Source organism: Chanos chanos, chromosome 2 (assembly GCF_902362185.1).
Source record: "Chanos chanos chromosome 2, fChaCha1.1, whole genome shotgun sequence".
NCBI classification, from domain to species: domain Eukaryota; kingdom Metazoa; phylum Chordata; class Actinopteri; order Gonorynchiformes; family Chanidae; genus Chanos; species Chanos chanos.
In genome coordinates, this window is record NC_044496.1 from 33195875 (window position 1) to 33218064 (window position 22190).

The window sequence follows — 22190 nt, forward strand, 5'->3', positions numbered from 1 at the left end:
ATGAGATTGTGGATACAAACTGCGGAAATGAGTTTCCTCTGCAGGGTGGCTGGGCGCACCCTTAGGGATAGAGTGAGGAGCTCAGACAACTGGGAAGAGCTTGGAGTAGAGCTGCTGCTCCTGCGTGTTGAAAGGAGCCATTTGAGGTGTTTCGAGCATTTAGTCAGGATGCCTCCTGGGCACCTCCCTCTGGAGGTGTTCTGGGCATGATCAACTGGGTAGAGACCCTGGGGCAGACCCAGAACATGCTGGGAGTTCAACAACTGCAGACTGACAATTAACTACATAATAATGAACGAACACTGAGCACAACATACCTGCACAACATACCTGCACAAATTAACACAGAACAAAAAAAAATGTTTTACATGCAGCACTCACATGCACACACACCTGTTAGCAAAAGAAAGCATACAGGAAACCTCCTAGCACTGTATGGAACACGTGTCTTACATAAATTGTGTAAAATATGAAACTACAGTATTCGGATTTGAGTAATAAAATGTTTGTATGTTCACTAACTTTAAATATACAAGTATGGCTACATTGTGTAACATTTATCTCGTTGTTTATCACCAAAAATACACTTTTATAATTTAACGGGTATAACTTGCGTACCTCTCCTCAGTTCAATAAAGGCAGACTGAGAGCGCCGCAATAATGACGACTACGAACTGCAGTCTCTTAAAGAAGCAGTGCAGGTGCAAGAACTCAGTGTTGAAGTTAAACACATTACATAAACACATTATGTACAAACATAAAATAAGACAATAGCAGCCACTTTTTAACCTGCATAAAGAGATAGGGCCTACCGTTCTTTGGGCTGTGGATTCCCTCTCTGGAAGGGACCCTCCCTGCATAAAGAGACACCATCTCTCTCTGTAGAAGAAAAGAGCTAAACGGGATATTTCTACCAAACTTCCAGCCTAAGTTTAATGTACTTGCTTTCGCGCAGTTGCGACTTTACTTTGCCGGTTAATTATACTGTAACCCTAGCAGTATTCGACGGAAGAAAAGGCGACCGGATCCCTTTTCATCTCTGAAAACGTTGAACTAAATCAAGAACCCTTCAAGATCATCGGACGAGCGAAGAGCCCCAAAGATCTTCAAGTGGCAAGGAAAAGAACTTCTCCCTGGACCTGCGTGTAACAAAGGACTTTGGGTAACACCTTCAGTTTCCAGCAGCAACCAATAGCGCAAGCAGTCACTCGCTATTGGTTGTCGTTCTCCATTAGATGCACCAATCACAGCCGCACGAGTCTCCATAAATACTGCCACAAAAGTCGTTGTCTTTGTCGGCGCGATATTCGAAAGGAGAAGACTTGTGGGGAGACTGTGATTGTGCGTACACTTTTGGAGAAACTGCTGTGATATTCATCGCAGAGTACTGCTGTATTCTGCATACATCAAATCTTTGTGTGCGTTCGGATACCAAAACACACACAAGATACCACACAAACACACAAGGCACCATATAAAGAACACACAAGTACCACACAATTACAAACACAGCAATACATACACCCCAATTCACAGCTTTGTATACACGGTGATTGTATACATACCACCCATTCACACTTCCTCTGTACCCCCATTTCAATTTGAATAAAAACCATTAAAGAAACATCTTGTGTCACATTCTAACTGGATGCGCCATAGCGGCCACACACTTCCTGTGAACCATACAGTCCTTTACACACATCACAATACTGCGCATCCTATTGCTCATCAGGCCACCAAAGACACATCTTCAGTCGCCACGCACGAGCGATTCAAAGTAAGGCTGGCATCTGGGCACACTTTAGTCTTAATGTTGTATGAAGTTAACGTGAAGAAAGTGTCGTTATTTTAATTTCTGTTGTGATTAAAATGTACAGACAGTATTTCACGCACAATTCGATTTTTGGCCGCTTGTTATTTTCTTTTGTTTACGACTCATGGAGCATAGATCTTGCATTCGTTCTTTCCCTCTCTCTAAGTCCCTTTGTCTGATTACACACACTTCAATTTTGGGATTACGGTGCGAGTTAAGGGTTGGGTAGAGTTGTTGAGTTTAGGGCCTACTTGAGACTAGCTCTCGAATTGAAGATCCTTTGTCTTTCTCTCACACACGTGTTTCTTGTTGCCCATCCCCGCTCTCGTTGGTGCCTAGCACACACACTTGCACACTACATTCTCATACTCCACATACCTCTTGCCTGCACAGCCTCTCTCCCTCGCTCTTCTTTCTCTTTTCAGTGCGCAGCTGGGCATACGCCCACATATACAAACGTTCTCACACACACAGACACACACACATGCATCTTTACTCTTACACCCATTCAGTCTTACACTGAATACTTGTACATAGCCTCATTACCATCATATTACCAATTACACTTTGATCATTCTATTTGCTGCTGATTTTTGATTGTACCATATCAGTATTACTTTCCCAAGTAGTATTATGTTAATAAATTGTATCTTTGGAATAAACTGTTGTCCTGTCTGTTTCTGCTGCAGTATTCACTGAATACCAACCTCTGCCAAAGTACTCCCAATTGTCTTCATCAACCTGGTTGTTCATGAGCTTTAGCAGTGTAATTGTAATACATTAGTACTGCAATACTCGCTAAGACTGTAGCAGAGTGTTACAACTAGATTATTCCATTAATCTTACTAGTTTATTTATAAAATATTGAACACGAAAATTAATGGTTAATAATTTTATGAGACTGATTTCTATGAGACTGATTTTTTAATCCTGTCACACCTACATCTTTTGGTGCCACCGTGTTAGGATTGCTATTGTACCTACACCACGAATGGCAGAGATTTCTCTGATTACACTATTAAATCAAGCAAATGCCTAGCATGCAGTGTAATGATTGTCTTGGTTTCAGAAAATGGAGCTCTTTAGGGGTGATGGGACATAAGTCACAGATAAGAAGGTACAATTACGTCTGTCTACAATCTTCCCTGTTCTCATTAAGGAGGTCTCATGAGCACACAGCAGTGGTAACAGGAGAGTTCCTGAATGGCTGGGTTGTCCTTTGAGTCTCCGAGAGCCTGGGAGACTTCCTCCAAGGTACACTTAGTACTGATAATCTCATGGAAATATTAACATAGAATAGGGGCGAGAGAAGCCTCAGGCCTTACAATATCAAATGTCTTCCTCACCTGTCTCCATCCTACCTGTCTGCCTCAACAGTGCCTGGGGTGCTTATAGTAATGAATGTTACCAAACAGCCTTTAATTAGTCATTAATCCACAAGTCTAAATCGCCTACTGAGGTCATACAGTTCTCTGAACACAGAGACAAACAGAGCGACAGCACAGACTCTGTTTTATTCCTCATACTGCAAAAGCAAATCTGTCCTCCTCATTTTTACTCATTCTGTTAGACTTAATCTGAAGTGTAGTGTTTTTAAAATGTTTGTTTCATATTTAGAGAATATGGATGTTTTGATTCACAGTCTTGTCGTTTAAAAATGTGTTTCTGTTCTTTTTTTTTTCTTCTTTTTTTTTCAACCAGACTTTGATCAACTGATTGGTTCCTGTGTAGGTATAAGGAGGCTGCCAGTTCAGATTGGTGCAGGGAATCACTCAGACAGAAACATGTTTTCCTGCAAAACAGAGTGCATGTCTGACTCCATTAATGTCCAGTGGGCAGAGAATGAGTGTGACTTGCTGAGAAGACATTGTTGTCCCATTGAGTGATGTTCCTCTGGGGTCAGGATTGTTTTGGTGCCCCATGCTTCATATGAAAGATGGCCATCAAATATAAAAGGCACATTTTTGGCAGGGTCTGGGAAGTGTAAGGAGGGGTTGATTTTATGGCTGCATGTAAATTAAGCATATGGGATGAAACCAAAAGATACATACCCATGCAACAAGGCATTAAATAGTGTTTGGGATTGTCCTTTAAGATAGTTGTATTGGACTCTGAAGGCAGGATGAGGGAACAAAATGTATGCTTGTATTTGTCGATGACAGCAGTTTTTGTCAGAGTTCCAGGCTTTCCACGGCTCCAGGAGCAGCAGCAGGAGCTGCAGTTGTGCCAGCCAGTCCACAGCACCTCAGACCTACCTGTGCTGGAGAGCAAGGGTGACGTCACTCTAGGTGCCCTGTTCTCCTTGCACGACACAGTGCTAGAACCAGATCTGTCCTTTACCTCTCAGCCAGCACCCACACAATGTGAAGGGTCAGTTTGCATGGCACAGTCATGTTTCTGTTTTACTTGGGAGGAGAGATCTTGTGCTGATGTCTTGTGCAGTGTGTAGGACTGTATAACATCCTTGGACAATATCATTGCTCACCTGTTCATCTCTGTTTGAGCTCAGCCGAAGCTTTTTATTCTCTTTTTATTTTTTTAATGTGAAAGTTATGGCTTCAGTAAGAACTTATAGTTTCATTGTGATTTTACACATTTGTGTACCCCACAACTCTAGGTTTAATTTCAGGACCTTCAGGTGGATGCAGACCATGATCTTTGCCATCGAAGAGATCAACAAAGATAGCCGCCTTCTGTTCAATGTTACCCTGGGCTATAAGATTTATGATTCCTGCAGCACTCATTTCCATGCACTGCACACAGCCTTGGCCCTCATGGCTGGGGATGAAGAGGAGAGTGTGCAAGCTGGTTGCCGGAGCAAAGTTCCTGTCATCATTGGAGATGGAAGTTCCACGCTGTCACTTGTGGTGGCTCGCTTTCTTGGTGTCTTCCATGTGCCACAGGTGGGAACTGCTGTGCTGTCTACAGTGCTGTAAACACAAATTTAAAAATGTTTCAATTTAAATTGCACTCATGAAAATATAAATATCAGATTTCTTTGTAATTTCTGATATACATAGTTTTGTCAGCAAACTGTGTCTGTTAAAAAAAACTACAACCTGATTTGACTGAAAATATAGCATTTTGCCTTTTGATTGCTGTTACAAATATAACCATCAATATAAATTTACTTACGGCAGTTGTTTATTAGGAAGAATAATTTTGTATCAGTGTGATGTTCAGCTTCTCGTGCCCTCATTCCCCCTTTCACTCACCTTTCTTTCACTCTCTCTGTGCTTTTTCCTCACTCCATCAACTTCTCTCTCTAAAGGTGAGCTACTTTTCCAGCTGTGCTTGTTTGAGCAATAAACTTGAGTTCCCTGCATTCCTTAGGACTATGCCCAGTGATAACTTCCAGTTTGCTGCCCTGGCACAGCTGGTGAAACATTTTGGCTGGACCTGGGTGGGTGTGATTGCAGGGGATGATGCATACGGACGTGGTGGGGCGCAGATTTTTATTGAGGAAATAACAAAGCTTGGGGCTTGTGTAGCCCTCTTTGAGATTATCCCCAAAAATCATGCTCCAGGTCATATTAGGAAGATTATAGGGAAGATCGCCACGTCAAAGACACGGGTGGTTCTGGTGATTGCGCTGGAGCAGGATGCTGGGTCACTCTTCAGGCAGGCTATCCATCAAAACTTGACAGGAATTCAGTGGCTGGCTAGTGAGGCCTGGATTACAGCTGCTGTGCTCTCCACCCCAGAATTTCAGCCCATCCTGCAGGGCTCCATGGGCTTTGCCATCCGCAGAGCTAACATCCCAGGCCTGCAGTCCTTCCTACTCCGCCTACATCCATCTCAGGCCTGTCATGACCCCTTCATTCATGAGTTTTGGGAGGCAATGTTTGGATGCTCGTTGCAGGCAGAGAGTACCAACAAGGGGGATAAACCTCCCTGCTCTGGCTTGGAAGAGTTGACGAGCAAGAAAAGCATTTATTCTGATGTGTCTCAGCTGAGGATATCCTATAATGTTTATAAAGCAGTGTACGCCATTGCTCATGCATTGGATGCCATGCTGAACTGCGGAGAACACAATGGGCTTTTTGTTAAGAGAGTCTGCCCAGACATGAGGAACATCCAGCCATGGCAGGTAAAACCCTCTGTCCATTTTCAAATCCACAAATAATGTCATTAATTGAATTAAGTAGTAATCTACGTCTCTGTAAAACAAATTTCCTTCATAGTCTCATTGCATGCAAGTAGCTGAGTATTAAACAATGATCTACTCACCCTAAAGAATGGCAACACAATGCCAGAAATCATGTTAAATATTTACTGTGCCATTAATGTGCTTAAGCTCTAATTTTAATTCAAATCCTGACTATATAGAACACATGATAAAGTAGTAATGCTTAATGTGATTATGATATTAATCATATTAAAATTAAATGTTTGTGCTGATTCTTTTTAAAACGGTAGTGTTATTTTGGTTACATTAATATCCAAATTATTAACATGGATGTAAGCATGATCAGTGAAACAAATATAGTCCTCTGTGCTTTATTCTACCTTTAAACTTTTATTAATACACATTTTTTTTACAGAATGACTTTGAACTTTTTGTAGTTTTGTCTTATTGCTCATCCTCTTCATGAAAGTCTGTGATGCTCTTTCTGCTTCTCTCTGCATCTCTTTTATCACTGTCTGTCTCTTTTTCTCTCTTTTTTTTTTCTCCATCTCTCACACATCCTTGCTCTCTCTCCTCATGTCCTTCAGCTGCTGCACTACTTGAAGAAGGTGTGCTTTGTAAATAAATTTGGCGAGGAGACTAAGTTCGATGAGAACGGGGACCCAATGGCCGTGTATGATCTGATTAACTGGCAGCTTGGTAAGGATGGACAAATTCAATATGTCACAGTGGGGAAGTTTGATGAAACCCTTAGGACCAAACTGGAGATTGAAGAAAAAGCCATCATGTGGAATGGCAACCAGAAACAGGTAATGCTTTGGTGAGCTTTCACAGGTATACTGTCATGTTTTTGTGACTGATCGTAAAAACAGGTCAGATTCATACATTTTTAACTTTAATTTCCTGAGAACTTGATTTTCCCGATTACTGATGAAATAACCTCTGGTGTTGTTTAATTCATGGTATTCCTTTTTAATTCCACAACTACTTGCAGCGTTGCAACATTATATAATTTTTCCCTTAAATGTAAATCTTAATATAAAACATATGGATATCTGTCCTCTGTTCTCATTGAGTATGTGGCACAGTGTTAGTGTGTGGCCATTGTATGTCATCTCAATACTGTCTTGAGAAATGTGAAACAGGAGTATTGTGTGCCATGTCCCCCTTGCAGGTGCCCCTGTCTGTGTGCAGTGATGGCTGTCCTCCAGGGACAAGGAGGGCTATTCGGCCTAATTTCCCTTTCTGCTGTTTTGATTGCATTCTCTGTGCAGCTGGGGAAATTAGCAATCAGACAGGTGAGATCCTGCCTAAGAAACACAGACACACACACACACACACACACACACACACACACACCATTTATGAACTGGCACCACACCTTACTTACAATAAGCTTTGTTATAATATTATTTAATTATGTAATTAACTCAATTACTATATCACAGTAAGTGACTAAAAGCATGAGTTATTTTGAAATGGAAACTGTTGTACTTATGCCAGTGGATAAAGACTAGGAACTAATGAGCCAAATGTGCTGTTTGGACATGTTTGCCTGTTTTACTAGATTCCATAGGGTGTGAGAAATGCCTTCCTGAGTTTTGGCCCAATGAATGGCGAAACACATGTATCCCTAAGCAGCTGGAATTCCTCTCCTATAAGGATACCATGGGCATTGCATTACTGACTGTGGCCCTGCTAGGCTCCTGCATCACACTTGCAGTGGTGATCATCTTTGTCTGCAAACGCCACACAGCCATTGTACGGGCCAACAACTCAGAGCTGAGCTTCCTCATTCTTAGCTCTCTGTGGCTTTGCTTCCTGTGTTCACTAGCTTTCATCGGGCAGCCTACAGCCTGGTCCTGCCAACTGCGACACACTGCATTTGGCATCGCTTTCTCCCTCTGCATCTCATGCATTTTAGGAAAGACAATGGTAGTAGTCATAGCCTTCCGTACCACTCTGCCAGGCAGCACAGTGATGAAGTGGTTTGGTCCACTTCAGCAGCGTGCTGTCATCTTCCTTGGCACTGCTGTGCAAGTGGCCATCTGTGGGACATGGCTGGCTGTAGCACCACCCACCCCACGCCGGCTGATGACATATGAGAGTGGCAGCATCATCCTCCTATGTGATGTTGGCTCGGCAGTTGCCTTCTCGCTGGTGTTGGGCTACATTGGCCTGCTGGCCAGTTTATGCTTCCTTTTAGCCTTTCTGGCTCGGAAGCTTCCAGATAATTTCAATGAGGCCAAGCTCATCACCTTCAGCATGCTCATCTTCTTTGCTGTTTGGGTCACTTTCGTGCCGGCCTATGTCAGCTCACCGGGGAAGTACACAGTCGCCGTCGAAATCTTCGCCATCTTAGCATCGAGTTATGGGCTACTTCTATGTATCTTTGCTCCCAAATGTTACATCATCTTGCTGAAACCAGAGAAAAACATTAGGAGACACATGATGGCCAAGATACATGATGGCCAACTACAGAGAAGAAATATTAGCATGGACTAGTAACCTGTAACTCATTTGTTTATTTTTGGTTATGAACTTACTGACTAGGCACCTTGTTAAAACATGTCCATATTTAGTAGATCCACTGTCACAATCTCTAAACCTGTTCTTTTACTATCTGGCCACAGGGAGGTGATATTGAGAGAGCTTTATGATACTTGAAATATTGTACCTTTCATTCAAAAAAGAAAGAAAGAAAGAAAGAAAGAAAGAAAGAAAGATCAACCACAACAAAATAAGACAAAACCAGTGAATTACAATTACATCTCTTTTTAGTTGTTGTTGTTTTGTTGTTCCAACTTTGTTAGAGGAAAAAAAATCAGCATTTCAGCATATTTAGTTTATACTCTTAATCCTAACCATGCATTTTATATTTTTAAAAACAGATATTTGTCTCTGAATACAAATGTCTATCTATTTTCGAACAAATAATAAAACATCCACAAACTACAACAATAGTTAGTGTGCAAACTAGGATGATTAGAATATGGAGATTAATTGTTTATCTTTTTCTTTTATTTTTTAGTGTGTGCTCTTTTAGAAACATTGACAGTGACAGTGAGAGGTGGAGATCAATATGGGGAGCAGTGAGGAGAGGACTGAGGAGAGCCATGACTCAAATGTGTAGATGTGAGACCTCTTTGTGTCACCTGTCTGCTCCCTCTCTTAACTCCTACAAGGCACGTGGCCCATCCTCTGGGCTCCCAGTCAAAACAGTTTTCTTTCTCCACAGTCCTGCATAGGACTGCTGCTGCAATAACAAACTCTCCAGCCCACTTTACTCATTAGCCAACTGCAAAATTTCCCCTTCCTATGTGACAATGTTTTTCTTGTAACATCAACGCCCCATGTGGTTCTAAATACATATGATTTATTTGTCAATTGACTGGGTCATTCCATTGTACATTTGTCTCAATTATATGCAGGCCTATTGTATAATGAAGTGTTTGTCTATTAAGAAGACACAGAATCAGCTTTAGCATACCTTTACTATCCCTACTGGAAAAAAGCTTCCCCTTGTGTTGTTACCTTGCCGCGGTGGGGAGGCTTGGATGCCTTGATGACTCTGAAGGCTATACCGGTGGGGGTCATACCCCCAGTAGGTCCAACCAAGATGGGCAGGTTTCAGAGTGGAGGCTAGACGAAAAGCAGCACCTGGCCCTCCAGGTTGGGGGTTGGCTAACAACTCCACTCTGTAAAATACCATCATGTTAACGGAGCTGCGATAAATACTAAAACAATGGGCCCCATAGTAGACTCGAGCCAACCCATGGGCATTGGCAATATGACCACTCCTGATGAAAGCCTTCAACAGGAAGTCAGGAGTGTGATGGACAGTCTACTAGGGCCCAAAACGAACATCCGCCTAGGTACATGGAATGTCCGCACCGTGTATGAGACATCTAAACTAGCCCAGGTCATCAGTGAGATGAAAAGGTACAGGCTGGATATTTTAGGAATTAGCAAATGCCGATGGACTGATTCTGGACGCCAAACCACCAGTGACGGATCAGTTATCCTTCACTCAGTGCATGAGGACAAGCACACACACGGCGTGGCTCTTATAGTCTCTAAAGAAAAGGCACAAACCTTGGTAGAATGGGAACCTGTAAGTGACAGAATGATCATACAATGACGATCATACAATGCTATGCTCCAACAAATGAAGCTGAGAAAGAGGACAAGGATGACTGGTATGAGGAGTTACAACAAACTGTCTCCAAGGTTCCTCAACACGATATGTTGCTGATCATGGGTGACATGAACGCCAAGGTTGGAACCAATAATGACAACTGTGACAAAGTGATAGGAAGCAACGGCTGTGGTGTGAGGAACAACAATGGTGAGCGTCTTGTTGACTTTTGCCTTGAAAATAACTGCGTAGTTGGTGGCACCATGTTCCCACATAAGAACATCCACAAACTCACTTGGAGGTCACCTGATGGTCTTACAACTAACCAGATCGACCACATCTTAATCAACGGGAAGTGGCGAAGGTCTCTCCAAGATGTTAGAGCTTGTCGTGGTGCGGATGTCAACAGTGACCACTATCTGGTGACAGCTAACATCAAGCTGAAACTCAGGAAAGCAAAACAGCAGGGTCAACGCAGGAGACAACTTGACATCGGCAAACTGAAATGCCAGAATATCAGCAAACAGTTTGTGTTGGAGCTGAGAAATCGCTTTGGTGCTCTTGGTGCTTTGGCTGATTCAACTTATGAGGCCCCTGATATTCACACCAAATGGGAAACCATCAAGAACACCTATGTTGAGACAGCAACCAAGGTCCTGGGCTACAGAGAAAAGAAGAACAAGGAGTGGCTGACACCTGGTACTTGGCAGAAAATAGAACAAAGAAAACAACTCAAGGCCAAGATGCTGAACACCAAGTCACTTAGGCTCCAGAAACAAGTCCAGGAAGCCTATAAGACCAAAGATAAGCAGGTCAAAAAGAGTGCTAGGAATGACAAAAGGGCCTTTGTTGAGATGCTTGCCTGCAAAGCAGAACAGGCCGCTGCTAAAGGTGAAATGAGCGTTGTACACAAACTCACCAAACAGCTCTGTGGCAAGAACATCAGCCAGTCTGCTCCTGTAAAAGATAAGGACGGTAAGACTCTCTTAACAGAGGCTGAACAGGCAGCAAGATGGGCGCAGCACTTTTGTGAAATCCTCAACTGCCCTGAACCAGAACATCCTGCTAACCCCACACCTGCAGATAACATACTCAACATCAACACCAGCCCCCCAACTGAAACAGAAGTCAAGAGTACCATTAAAGCAACAAAGAATGGAAAAGCTGCAGGCATTGACTCCATTCATGCTGAGATGCTGAAAGCTGACCTCAACACCTCGGTCAAAGTTCTCACAGACCTGTTCAGGAACATCTGGGACAGAAATGTCATTCCTGAGGACCGGGCCAAAGGTCTGATTGCCAAAATTCCAAAGAAAGGCAATCTACAAAATTGCAACAACTGGCGAGGCATCACATTGCTGTCCATACCATCCGAGTTTTGCTGGGCAGAATTGACATGGCAATTGACACCAAACGGAGGCAGGAACAGGCAGGCTTCAGGAGAAGAAGAGGTTGCACAGGCCAGATTTTTGCTCTAAGGAACATCACTGAGCAATGCCTGGAGTGGAACAATCCAGTACTCATAAACTTCATTGACTTCCAGAAAGCTTTTGACAGCTTACACCGTGACACCCTGTGGCAGATCGTGCAATCATATGGAGTTCCCCCAAAGATGATCACATTGATGAAGATGTTTTACAATCAATTTGAGTGCAGTGTCATCGTAAATGGCAACCTTACTAATTGGTTCCCCATGGAATCTGGTGTACGCCAGGGATGTATCATCTCCCCGATACTCTTCCTGATTGCCATTGACTGGACCATGCGAAAGACCACTTCAGACAAGCCCAGAGGCATCCAGTGGACTCTCTTTACCCAGCTAGAAGACCTTGATTATGCTGATGACCTGGCTATTCTCTCCACAAATCACACTCACCTGCAAGAGAAAACAGACAGGACTAACAGATTTGCCAAACAGCTGGGTTTGAATATTAATATCTTCAAAACTCAAGTGATGTGTAAACTCATATAAACTCAGCACCACATGCACCAATCACTGTGGACGGTAACCCTCTTGAATATGTTGAGGAGTTACGTATTTGGGAAGTCTCCTCAGTAAAGACAATGCATGCAGCAAGGACATCAGTATAAGGCTCAGGAAAGCTCGCAGTGCATTCGCAAGGCTCCAAACTATCTGGAAGTCAAAGCAGTACAGCCTAAAAACCAAGATCCGACTGTACAACAGTAATGTCAAATCAGTTTTGCTGTATGGCTCAGAATGCTGGCAAGTGGTAGAGAGTGACATGAAAAAGATCAATGCATCCCACAATCGATGCCTTCGGAGGATATGTCGTATCTTCTGGCCACAAAAGATATCCAATGAAGACCTGTATAAAAATACAAACTGTTGCAATGTGGTAATGGAAATTAAACACCGACGGCTCCAATGGCTTGGACATGTCCTTAGAATGGACCAGGACCGCATTCCTAAAGTAGCCCTGAGATGGACCCCACCTGGAAAGAGGAAACCAGGGAGGCCAAAAACAACCTGGTGGAAAACTGTGACTTTAGAACTGAAAACAGCTAACTTAACTTGGGGCAAGGCACAACATGTTGCACAGGATAGGACTAGGTGGAGACAGATAGTCGCAGCCTTATGTTCCACAGGGAACGAAGAGGATTAAGTAAGTTAAGTACTGGAAAAAAGACTGACTGGAGTTTTCATGTGAATTATAAAATAAAATGATAAAGAAAGGAGATGATGTACTCAGTCTATGCTATCTCTGGTGCTCAGTACTGGTAATTCAGGAGTTAATGTGTTTTGTAACGAATTTGATCCTTAGCATGGTAAAACAAACCATGCCCTGCAGAACACACTCCAGTTGGTGTTTTCATTTGGCACAGTGCGAAAAATTCAGGGGAGCTGGGCCCTCATCCTCAGATTCAGAATGAGACCTACTGCTACTGCAAAAAAGCTGTTAAAAGCTGCTATCAGATACTATTTAAAGTAAACACTTTGGTAACTCCGCATGAATACATTTACATACATTTTAAGAAATACACTGTTCTGTCTGCCCTCTATCAGATTTAGACAGGAATGTCATCTTAGCCCTTTCTATTCCATTCTTCTGCCTCCTCGTGGCTTTAGCTATGCATATGGACTATACAATGTTTCCAACATGAGCAATGATGAGTTTGAATCAGTATCAATCATCAAGACGCAGTCAAAGATGATGTATTACTATATATTCCCTAAAAGTGAGTGATATGTTCCATTCTAAACAGATACCAGTTTGTTTCATTATCAGTACCCCTTCTGTGATAACTTCATCGCATCCCTCCCATGAGCTATGCATAATTCCATATTTGCATGAATTATTATTAAGTTCACAGATGTCCACTGTGTTGTATTATGCTGGTCTTGAGAGACTGTCCATGTGAGATCCCTATCATGTTTACAGTAATGGTTATGGTATAACGGGATCTATTTTTGAGACACTATCTTGTGTCAGTCGTGTTGTGCCTGCTCACAACCTCACACGAGGGGATGTGTATCTTCACCTCTTTTGATTTCCCTAAAGGTGGAGGGTGGGGGTTCCTCATTAATCTTCTCCTATAAAGTCCCATTGCGATGACTTCCCTTTGTGAGCAGCAGGTCAGCGGTGGAGACAGCAGATGGAGAGTGCTGTTTTCTATACCATCACCCTTTACCTCTGGTTAGTCAACCCAGCACATGGAGCCTTAAGGGCAGTCTGTAAACGCTGGGCAGACCTGGATTCCACTGTGGTGTATAAGGAGGGCCACGTAGTTCTAGGAGGAATGTTCCCCATTCATTCTAAAGGTGTGGAGCAGGAGCTGACTTTCAGGACCCAGCCAGGACCAAGGAGATGCAGGGGGTAAAGAAAGTTCGAGCCAGTGCTGCAATTACCATTTCATTGTTTATACCTCTGTCTGTGTGTCATAGCACACGCTACCGATGCTAGCATCATTTTTCCTCAGCATGTCATCAGACTTCTTATCTGTATAAATGTTTTGTCTGTGTGGGTTTCCTCCGGGAGCTTCGTTTCCTCCTACAGTCCAAAGACATGCAAGTCAGCCGAATTGAAGATGCCAAGTTATCCCTAGGTGTGAATGAGTGCATGAATGTGTTTGTCTGTGTGTCTGCCCTGCGACAGACTGGTGACCTGTGCAGGGTATTTCCCTGCCTTTCGCCCAATGAATGCTGGAATATGCCCCAGCACCCCCCGCAGCCCTAATTGGAATTAGGATAAGTGGCTTAGATAATGAGTGAGTGACTTCCATGATATATACACACACACAAACACACAAACACACACACACACACACACACACACACACACACACACATATATATATATATATAGAGAGAGAGAGAGAGAGAGAGAGAGAGAGAGAGAGAGGGGTTAAAGTTATAAACTCTATAACTCTATTATAAACTGTAACTCTAGCATAAACCATATCATGTTTGAAATTTGGTTTGTTTGTTTTGTTTATGGTTTTACTGATTTTTAAGGTATTGTACTGAAAAGGTAAACCACAGTCCAATTAAAGCAACCACAAATATTCACCAGTATGACACCTCTACTTAACGCCATTGTAAAATCACTTTGCTATTGTATGATTTACAAGAAACAAAATGCTCCAATATTTTTGCTTGTTTAAAACTCTTTGTTTTCAAAACTGAACTCCTGAGCTGATTGTTTGTATCTAGTATATTCTGTGTTGTAGGCCTATTGATTGATTAATGTGTGTCCCAGAAAGCTGAGATGCAAAAATGTTCTGGGTCATTCTTTTGTGTTGTAGGTACATGAAAGCCATGGGTGTTTCCAAAGACAGCACTGTCTGTGTTATGACTGCGAATATGATAATCAGCTGTTCTCTTCTTCAGGTTTAACCTGCGGGTATTCCGCTGGTCTCAGGCCATGGTGTTCTTCATCGAAGAGATTAACAGAAACGCTGCTCTGCTCCCCAACATTACCCTGGGCTACAGACTGTATGACACGTGTGGGCTGGAGGGGCTCTCTCTGAAGACAGCCCTGTCTATTGCCTCTCAACCTCTGAAGAACAGCAGCATGGAGATATGCTCAGCACCCAGCATTCCCATCATTATAGGAGACTCTGGGTCCACTCTATCTATGGTCATTTCTAGACTTCTCAATTTGTTCAAGGTCCCACTGGTGAGTGCTAAACAGGTTTTAGGAAATTATGAGTTGTTACTGATTTACAGTAAGGATATGGAATTAAAGAAAAATACACTCAGATCCTTCAAATCACAATATGTCCTTATAGGTTGTTTTTACTTATATCACAATGAAACATTTAAAAAATGAGTTAATGATGACATATCCCATCCCAAACTATGTTGCTGTTTTTGTGTGTTTCACTGCCTTTCTCCTTCCTCTTTTCCACATCACTGTGTCTCTGCTGCTCTCTCTCTCTCTCTCTCTCTCTCTCTCTCTCTCTCTCTCTCTCTCTTGTTCTTTCTCATTCCAGATGAGTTACTTTGCGTCCTGTGCATGCCTAAGTAATAAGCATGAGTTTCCATATTTCTTCCGTACCATCCCCAGTGATGTGCACCAGGCAAGAGCTCTGGCCAAGCTAGTCAGGCACTTTGGTTGGACATGGTTGGGTACACTTGGTGCTGATGATGATTATGGCCGCACAGGTATTGACATGTTCACGGCTGAGGTTAACCGCATGGGCGTGTGTGTGGCCTATCGGGTCATCATCCCCAAACTACCCTCATTGCGGCAAGTCCAAGACATTGTCCAGACAATCCAGGAGTCCACAGCAAGGGTGCTGGTGGCTTTTGCTATCGAAGAGGATATTGAGCCTGTGGTGCAGGAGGTGATTCGTCAGAACGTGACAGGGAAACAATGGGTGGCTAGTGAAGCCTGGGTGACCTCCACCCTTATCTCCACTGCTGAGAATTTCCGCTCCTTGGAAGGCACCATTGGCTTTGCCATCCGCCGGGCTGAGATTCCTGGGCTCAAACACTTCCTTGAGAGCCTTCAGCCCTTGGCTGGACCCTACAACCCTTTTGCCAGGGAATTTTGGGAGACACAGTTCCAATGCTCTCTGAATACGAGCCTGCCCTTCTCCTCTCTGGCTGAACCAACACATTATAACCGCACTTGTAGTGGGGAGGAGAGCATTAGGGATGTTGAGATAATCTATAATGATGTAACACAGCTCAGAGTCACCTACAATATCCACAAGGCTGTCTACACAGTAGCACAGGCCCTACACAACTTACTCATGTGCCAAAGTGAGAAACAGACTCATCCTAATCACAAGTGTGCAGATATCTACAATCTGCAGCCAGGGCAGGTACTAAAGCAACACAGAGAATAACTACTGGAAATGGAATTGATCAGAATACATGTATAGATAACCTTCTATTGTTGATACATGTTTAATGTTTGTATGGCTGACTCATAGAGTTTTTGCCTTTTTTTTCCAAATTTTATTTAATTTTTCTGCTATGAGGATTGATAAAATACCCTTTTGCCTAGGATGTTTTGTGTCAACTAGCATTTTGCACACACATCTTTTACCATTTAAAATCAATTCAACATTTAATGTTTTTTTTTTCTTTAGATACTTCATTACTTGAAGACAGTGAACTATAGCAACGGTGATGTTGTCCGCTTTGACGAGAATGGAGACCCTGCAGGGTCATATGACCTAGTGAACTGGCAGAGAGGGCCTGATGGAAGAACAGTAAAGTACATCACAGTTGGTCAGTTTGATTCTTCACTCTCAGAGGAGCTGCAGCTGGAGCTGAACCAGCACAACATTATCTGGCATACAGGGACCCCAGAGGTAAGCCTCCTGCCCACCATTTTGAGCTGATATGCTTTGCATTAACTTGCCAATAACAGAGAAGAACACTCTGAATTGTATTTATTCCCCATTGCATCTGTATTTTTTTTTTCTTTTGGGGGTGGGGAGGGGGTGTATATCAATTGGAAACGAGGTATGAAATGAAGATGGGTCCTATATCTGTTGTTCATAGCTTTGAATACCAGATAGGCAGGGGCAGAATCAATCAGTTAATGAATTCATTAAAAAGCTTCATGTTGTGCATTCACTGATGTACAAATTGTAAAACTGCATTTAAGAAAAATATCTCTGTGTGGTGCTTTGGGTAGTTACATCATTGTTGAAAGATTCTAAGGTGCTTTGCTCCTGTACTCAGGTGCCAGTGTCTGTGTGTTCAGTCAGTTGTAAGCCTGGTTACAGGAAGGCAACTAAAGAAGGCAATCCTGAGTGCTGCTACAACTGTGTGCCCTGTGCAGAGGGCTCCATCAGCAACACCACAGGTACAGTATAACATCACCAGCACCACAGGTATAGCATAACACAAATGCAACTGTGATCCCATATGCCGAGTCAGCATGGGCCAGACCACATTTCAAGGACTGTTGAAGTGAAATATCTGTATTTCTTGCTCCCTCTATCTCTTTCTGTCTCTTTCTGTTTCTCTTTGTCTCTCTCTCTCTCCCTCTCTCTCTCTCTATCTCTTTCTCTCTCTCTCTCTCTCTCTCACACTCACACACACACACACACAAACAAAGAGCAAGTGAGCCCAAAATCGCAAATGGCCTATTTCAGGCATCACTGATTTCCTAAAGCAGAGTTCCGAACTCATTTTATTTTTTTTTTTTCTGTAATTCAAAATCCTCAGTAATCTTTTACAGTGCTTAGCTACCCACGTGGTCTAACACCTGCAGACCATCTTGAAACTATTAGTATGAGCACTAGGCCTCAGATTTCTTCCACAAATGCCATGTCTCTGCCTACAGATCAGCCTGAATGCTTTCCTTGTCCTGATGGCTTCTGGTCTAACCGCCCTCGCAACAGCTGCATCCCAAAACACATTGAGTTCCTCTCATACTCTGAGGGGTTTGGCATGGCGCTTGCCACTACTGCCATCCTTGGTGCTATCCTCTCGCTGACTGTGGCAGCCATCTTCCTCCAGTACAGGGACACGCCCTTGGTGCGTGCTAACAATTCAGAGCTGAGTTTCCTGCTACTGCTGTCAATCACTCTCTGTTTCCTCTGTACACTGACCTTCCTGGGGCAGCCAACACACTTTGCCTGCCCACTGAGACGCATCTCTTTTGCTCTGACCTTTGCACTCTGTTTGTCCTGCCTCCTCAGTAAGACACTGGTTGTGCTCATGGCCTTCAGGACTACACTGCCTGGCAATAAGATTGCTTATTGGTTTCGTCCCCCTCAGCAGCGTCTGGGTGTGTTCCTTTGCTTCGCTTTGCAGGGAGGGATTTGTGCTGCCTGGCTGGCCACAACTCCACCTTACCCAGTAAAGAACACATGGTTATATTATGACAGAATTATTTTGGAGTGCCATCTGGGCTCTGTAGCATTCTTCTGCTGTGTGTTGGTATATATAGGCTGCCTGGCAGCATTTTGTTTCATTTTAGCTTTTCTGGCTCGGAAGCTGCCCGATAATTTCAATGAAGCCAAATTCATCACATTCAGCATGCTCATTTTCTGTGCAGTGTGGCTCAGCTTTATCCCAGCTTACGTCAGTTCTCCTGGAAAGTTTACTGTAGTTGTGGAAATGTTAGCCATTTTAGCCTCCAGTTTTGGGGTTCTGTTCTGTATTTTTGCCCCGAAATGTTATATTATTGTCTGTTTACCTGAGCGGAACACAAAAAAGTACCTCATGCCTCAAAAAAGAGACAGGTGATCAAAATATCTGTAATTCACCTGTTAGTCATCCAAATGTATACGTGTATTTTGCAGATCAGTAAGTAACTGGACAGGATATGGACATAGTACTTACTTACCAACAGTATGTCTGACAATTGTCTCAGTTTTGCTCCATGATATACTGAATGTAAACAGAAGTAAATATTTACTGACACAGCTCATAAACTCTTAAGGATTGTTTGAAAACCAGTGAGCTCTGAAATTCCAGAGAGATGTCAGTGACACAGAGACACAGAGCCATTGCTGAACCATTTCAAACATTTATCTGAAAACTGAAACATTTTACACAAATGTATGGCACTGTGTATACATATGGCAAATTTACCTGTATTATCACTGTTGTGATAATAGCGATTTTCACTCTCTCTTGCTACTCCTCTAACCATTGTCCATAATGTCTGAGGGTGTGTCAAAATACTTCCTTTCCTTCAATTTTAAATAGAAGAGAACCCAGATATTGGACTGGTGGGAGCAGGTTTCAAGTTTGTAAAAGCATTTTAGAAAATGTTTTCCAAGAGGCACTGTGTTCATTCAGTCCTGTTTTGTTTAAAATTCTGTTTTGTAAAAAAAAAAAAAAAAAAGGGCACAGTTCCTCATGACCAGTTTGAAAGAACCATCCACTAGAACTTATATATTTCCAACACTTTCTCTAGCTCAGCAGGAATTTGGAAAAAGAATTGGAAAAAAATAGAACATGACACTACTGTAAATGTCTATTTGTAAAAAAACAGAGGCAATCACATAGAATACCTAACATTCACAATAAAAAAACACACATATTAAAAATCCCCTGTTAGAACAAAACAAGCTCGTGGAATCTTTACTGCCCAGCCCACATGTTTCATGTAATGAAAAAAAAGAACAAAAACTGATTAGTTAGAAACACACACTACATCGCAACTCATGATATATGAATGGTTTTGATAGGGCTATTTTGGCATGGCACAATCCAGTCTCTATCCTGTTTCTATTGGAACAGAGTCAAAAGGTAAAAGAGTGAGTCTCCTTGTACCTTTAATGTGCTGGAAAACAACTACATTTCTCTGCATTGGCTAACACTGAGTGTCTATAATGAGCTGTAATAAGTCATTTTATATTTGTTATTCTTGGTCTCCATAGTTTTCTTCCTCTGTATTTGCACAACTTCTCTTTTTCTGTCTTTCTCGTTTTGTGAAAAAGTGGAAAATAAATGAGACAAAGCCTGTTCCTCCACCGGCTTGTTAATGCATTGTCTAAGATCATGCAGTTGTCCTAGAGTTGTGTCAAAGCTCATAAACTAGACCAGATCAGCTCAAGGCACTCATCTGAGTAATTACAACAAGCGCTCTGTGTCTAATAAAAGGTGAGCTGGGGTTCTACAGTCTGTAGCTCCACTAAACAAGAGGTTACACTGATCCTCTGCTCCTTACGGCTATAGTGGGACAGACACTTTTCTGAAATACATCTGTGTGTTAGTTCCTCAGTGCAGCTGGTGTAGAATGAAAAGACTGTGAAAACATTTCCAGTGACTCAGACAACACTGTCAGACACACGCACGCATGCATACGCACACGCACACACACACACACACACACACACACACGCAGCAAGATGAAGGTGGAGGTTGCCCTGCGATGGCCTGGTGGCCTGTTCAAGACGTTTCCTCGCCTTTCGCCCTATGAGTGCTGGGATAGGCTCCAGCAACCCCCGCGACCCTAATTAAGAGAAGTGGCTTAGATAGTGAGTGAGTGAGTGAGTGAGTGAGTGAGTAAATGGAGGTTTGGATTATGTTAATTTTAGGAATGTGAATGATTCTCAAAATGCACCTTACTGTTTTCCCTCCAATACACTATATATATACTAATACACTATCTGAAGTGTCCTAGAGGCTGCACGTACTTTGCTGATAGTTTGGCAAAGATGAGACTTTTCCCATTGTTTGTTTGTTTGTTTGTTTGTTTGTTTTTGTTTTGCTTTTCTTTTTAAGTTTCCTGAGCCATGCATAATAAGCTTGAAAATACAACAGGGTGCAATAAACAGTGTAAATTAGGGATACTCCAATCGATTGGCTGCCGATCATTATTGGCCGATATTCATTCTAAATAGTTTGACCGGAGCTCTCTATAAAGGCCGATCAAAAGAGCTGATCAGATGACACAAAATACGTGAGACATTTCTTTGTGTATGGCAAAAGAAGATCGCTAAAATGGCTTCACCAGTTTGGCAGTTCTACAGGGTGTCTGGAAAGAACAATAAAATCGCTGTATGCAATGTGTGTGAAGCAGAAATCCCTTGTGGTGGAACACAACAACAACGTTTTAATACCACAAACCTCATTAGACATTTGAGAATTCGCCAAGTCAAAAAATATGGCGAGTATGAAAGGCAAGCCAGTGCTAAGTCAGTAAAGCAAGCTAGCCGTTTAGCAACTCAGTCGTAGCTCACACAGTTATCAGTTAGTGAGACATTTAAACGGCAGGAACCCTGTAGCAGCGACAGTGTCAGGGTTCCTGCATGAACTATTTTCTGTTGCGCCCCTGCTGGTCATGTCTGGTGTTAGCTGTCATTTGTTTTTGGTTTTGTCATGTGCTTTTGTTTATTTTGGTTTTCCATGTGCTCTGGCCCCGCCCCTCACTTATTGTGTCATTGTGCTCACCTGTCTCTCGTTGTGGTTGTAATTAGTCTGTCTATTTAAACCCTGCCAGTTCTACCCTTTGTTTGTCAGTTCGTACCACTTTCCCCAGTGTGTCGTACCAGCCTTTTCATATTCTGATTGCCTTCTGTGTTTGACCTCTGCCTGTTTTTTGACTATTTTTGCCTGTTGGATTTTGCCTCTTCTGCCTGCCTGCTTTGCCCTGTACCTGTTTTTGACCCTTTTGCCTGTCTCTGGATTTTGCCTTTGTCTACCGTTTTGGATTGTTTGCCTCCCTCTGACTGTTCTGTGGTACGACCTCTGCTTGTTTTTTGGATTCCGCTTTCTGCCAAGTGTTACTGAAAGACTTCTGCCTGGCCCAATAAACATCTTATTCTTTCATCAGCGAGTCTGCTACTGAGTCCCCTGTTTTTCCTGACAGACAGTAAGAAGTCAAAAGAAATATCAGCCAAGATAATGGAATTCATTGGCCTTGATCAGCGGCCTCTTTCTGTAGTGGAAGATGAAGGGTTCTGACAACTTATTACCTACTTGGATCCACGCTATATCCTTCCAGGGCGTAAATATTTGACGGATGTATGCCTGCCGCGGTTATACCAAACAGTGTATACACATATTGACAGCATTTTAAAGGACAACGTCACATCAATTAGTTTTACAAGTAACATCTGGAGTTCGAGTACACGATATTCTGAGCGATAACACTAAGAACATGGCAAAGGCCATGAAGGATGCGGATTTACCCAGCCTACCCTGTATGGCACATACATTCCAGCAT

The 22190-nt window shown here is 42.7% G+C and overlaps 2 protein-coding genes across 2 annotated transcripts; both read left to right on the forward strand.

Annotated features, from left to right (window-relative positions):
• Positions 1–4037: 4037 nt before the first annotated feature.
• Positions 4038–8447, forward strand: LOC115804766 (extracellular calcium-sensing receptor-like). The gene is made up of 6 exons (XM_030765264.1): positions 4038–4183; positions 4431–4716; positions 5085–5903; positions 6530–6751; positions 7117–7240; positions 7510–8447. The coding sequence occupies exons 2-6, from the start codon at positions 4456–4458 to the stop codon at positions 8445–8447; spliced, it is 2364 nt and encodes a 787-aa protein (XP_030621124.1). The 5' UTR covers positions 4038–4183; positions 4431–4455.
• A 5392-nt stretch (positions 8448–13839) lies between these two features.
• olfcw1 (olfactory receptor C family, w1) lies at positions 13840–18757 on the forward strand. Its single transcript, XM_030764719.1, has 6 exons — positions 13840–13916; positions 14930–15218; positions 15535–16371; positions 16642–16866; positions 17243–17366; positions 17850–18757. Exons 1-6 carry the CDS (start codon positions 13840–13842, stop codon positions 18755–18757), a joined length of 2460 nt encoding a protein of 819 aa, XP_030620579.1.
• The last annotated feature ends 3433 nt before the right edge of the window (positions 18758–22190 follow it).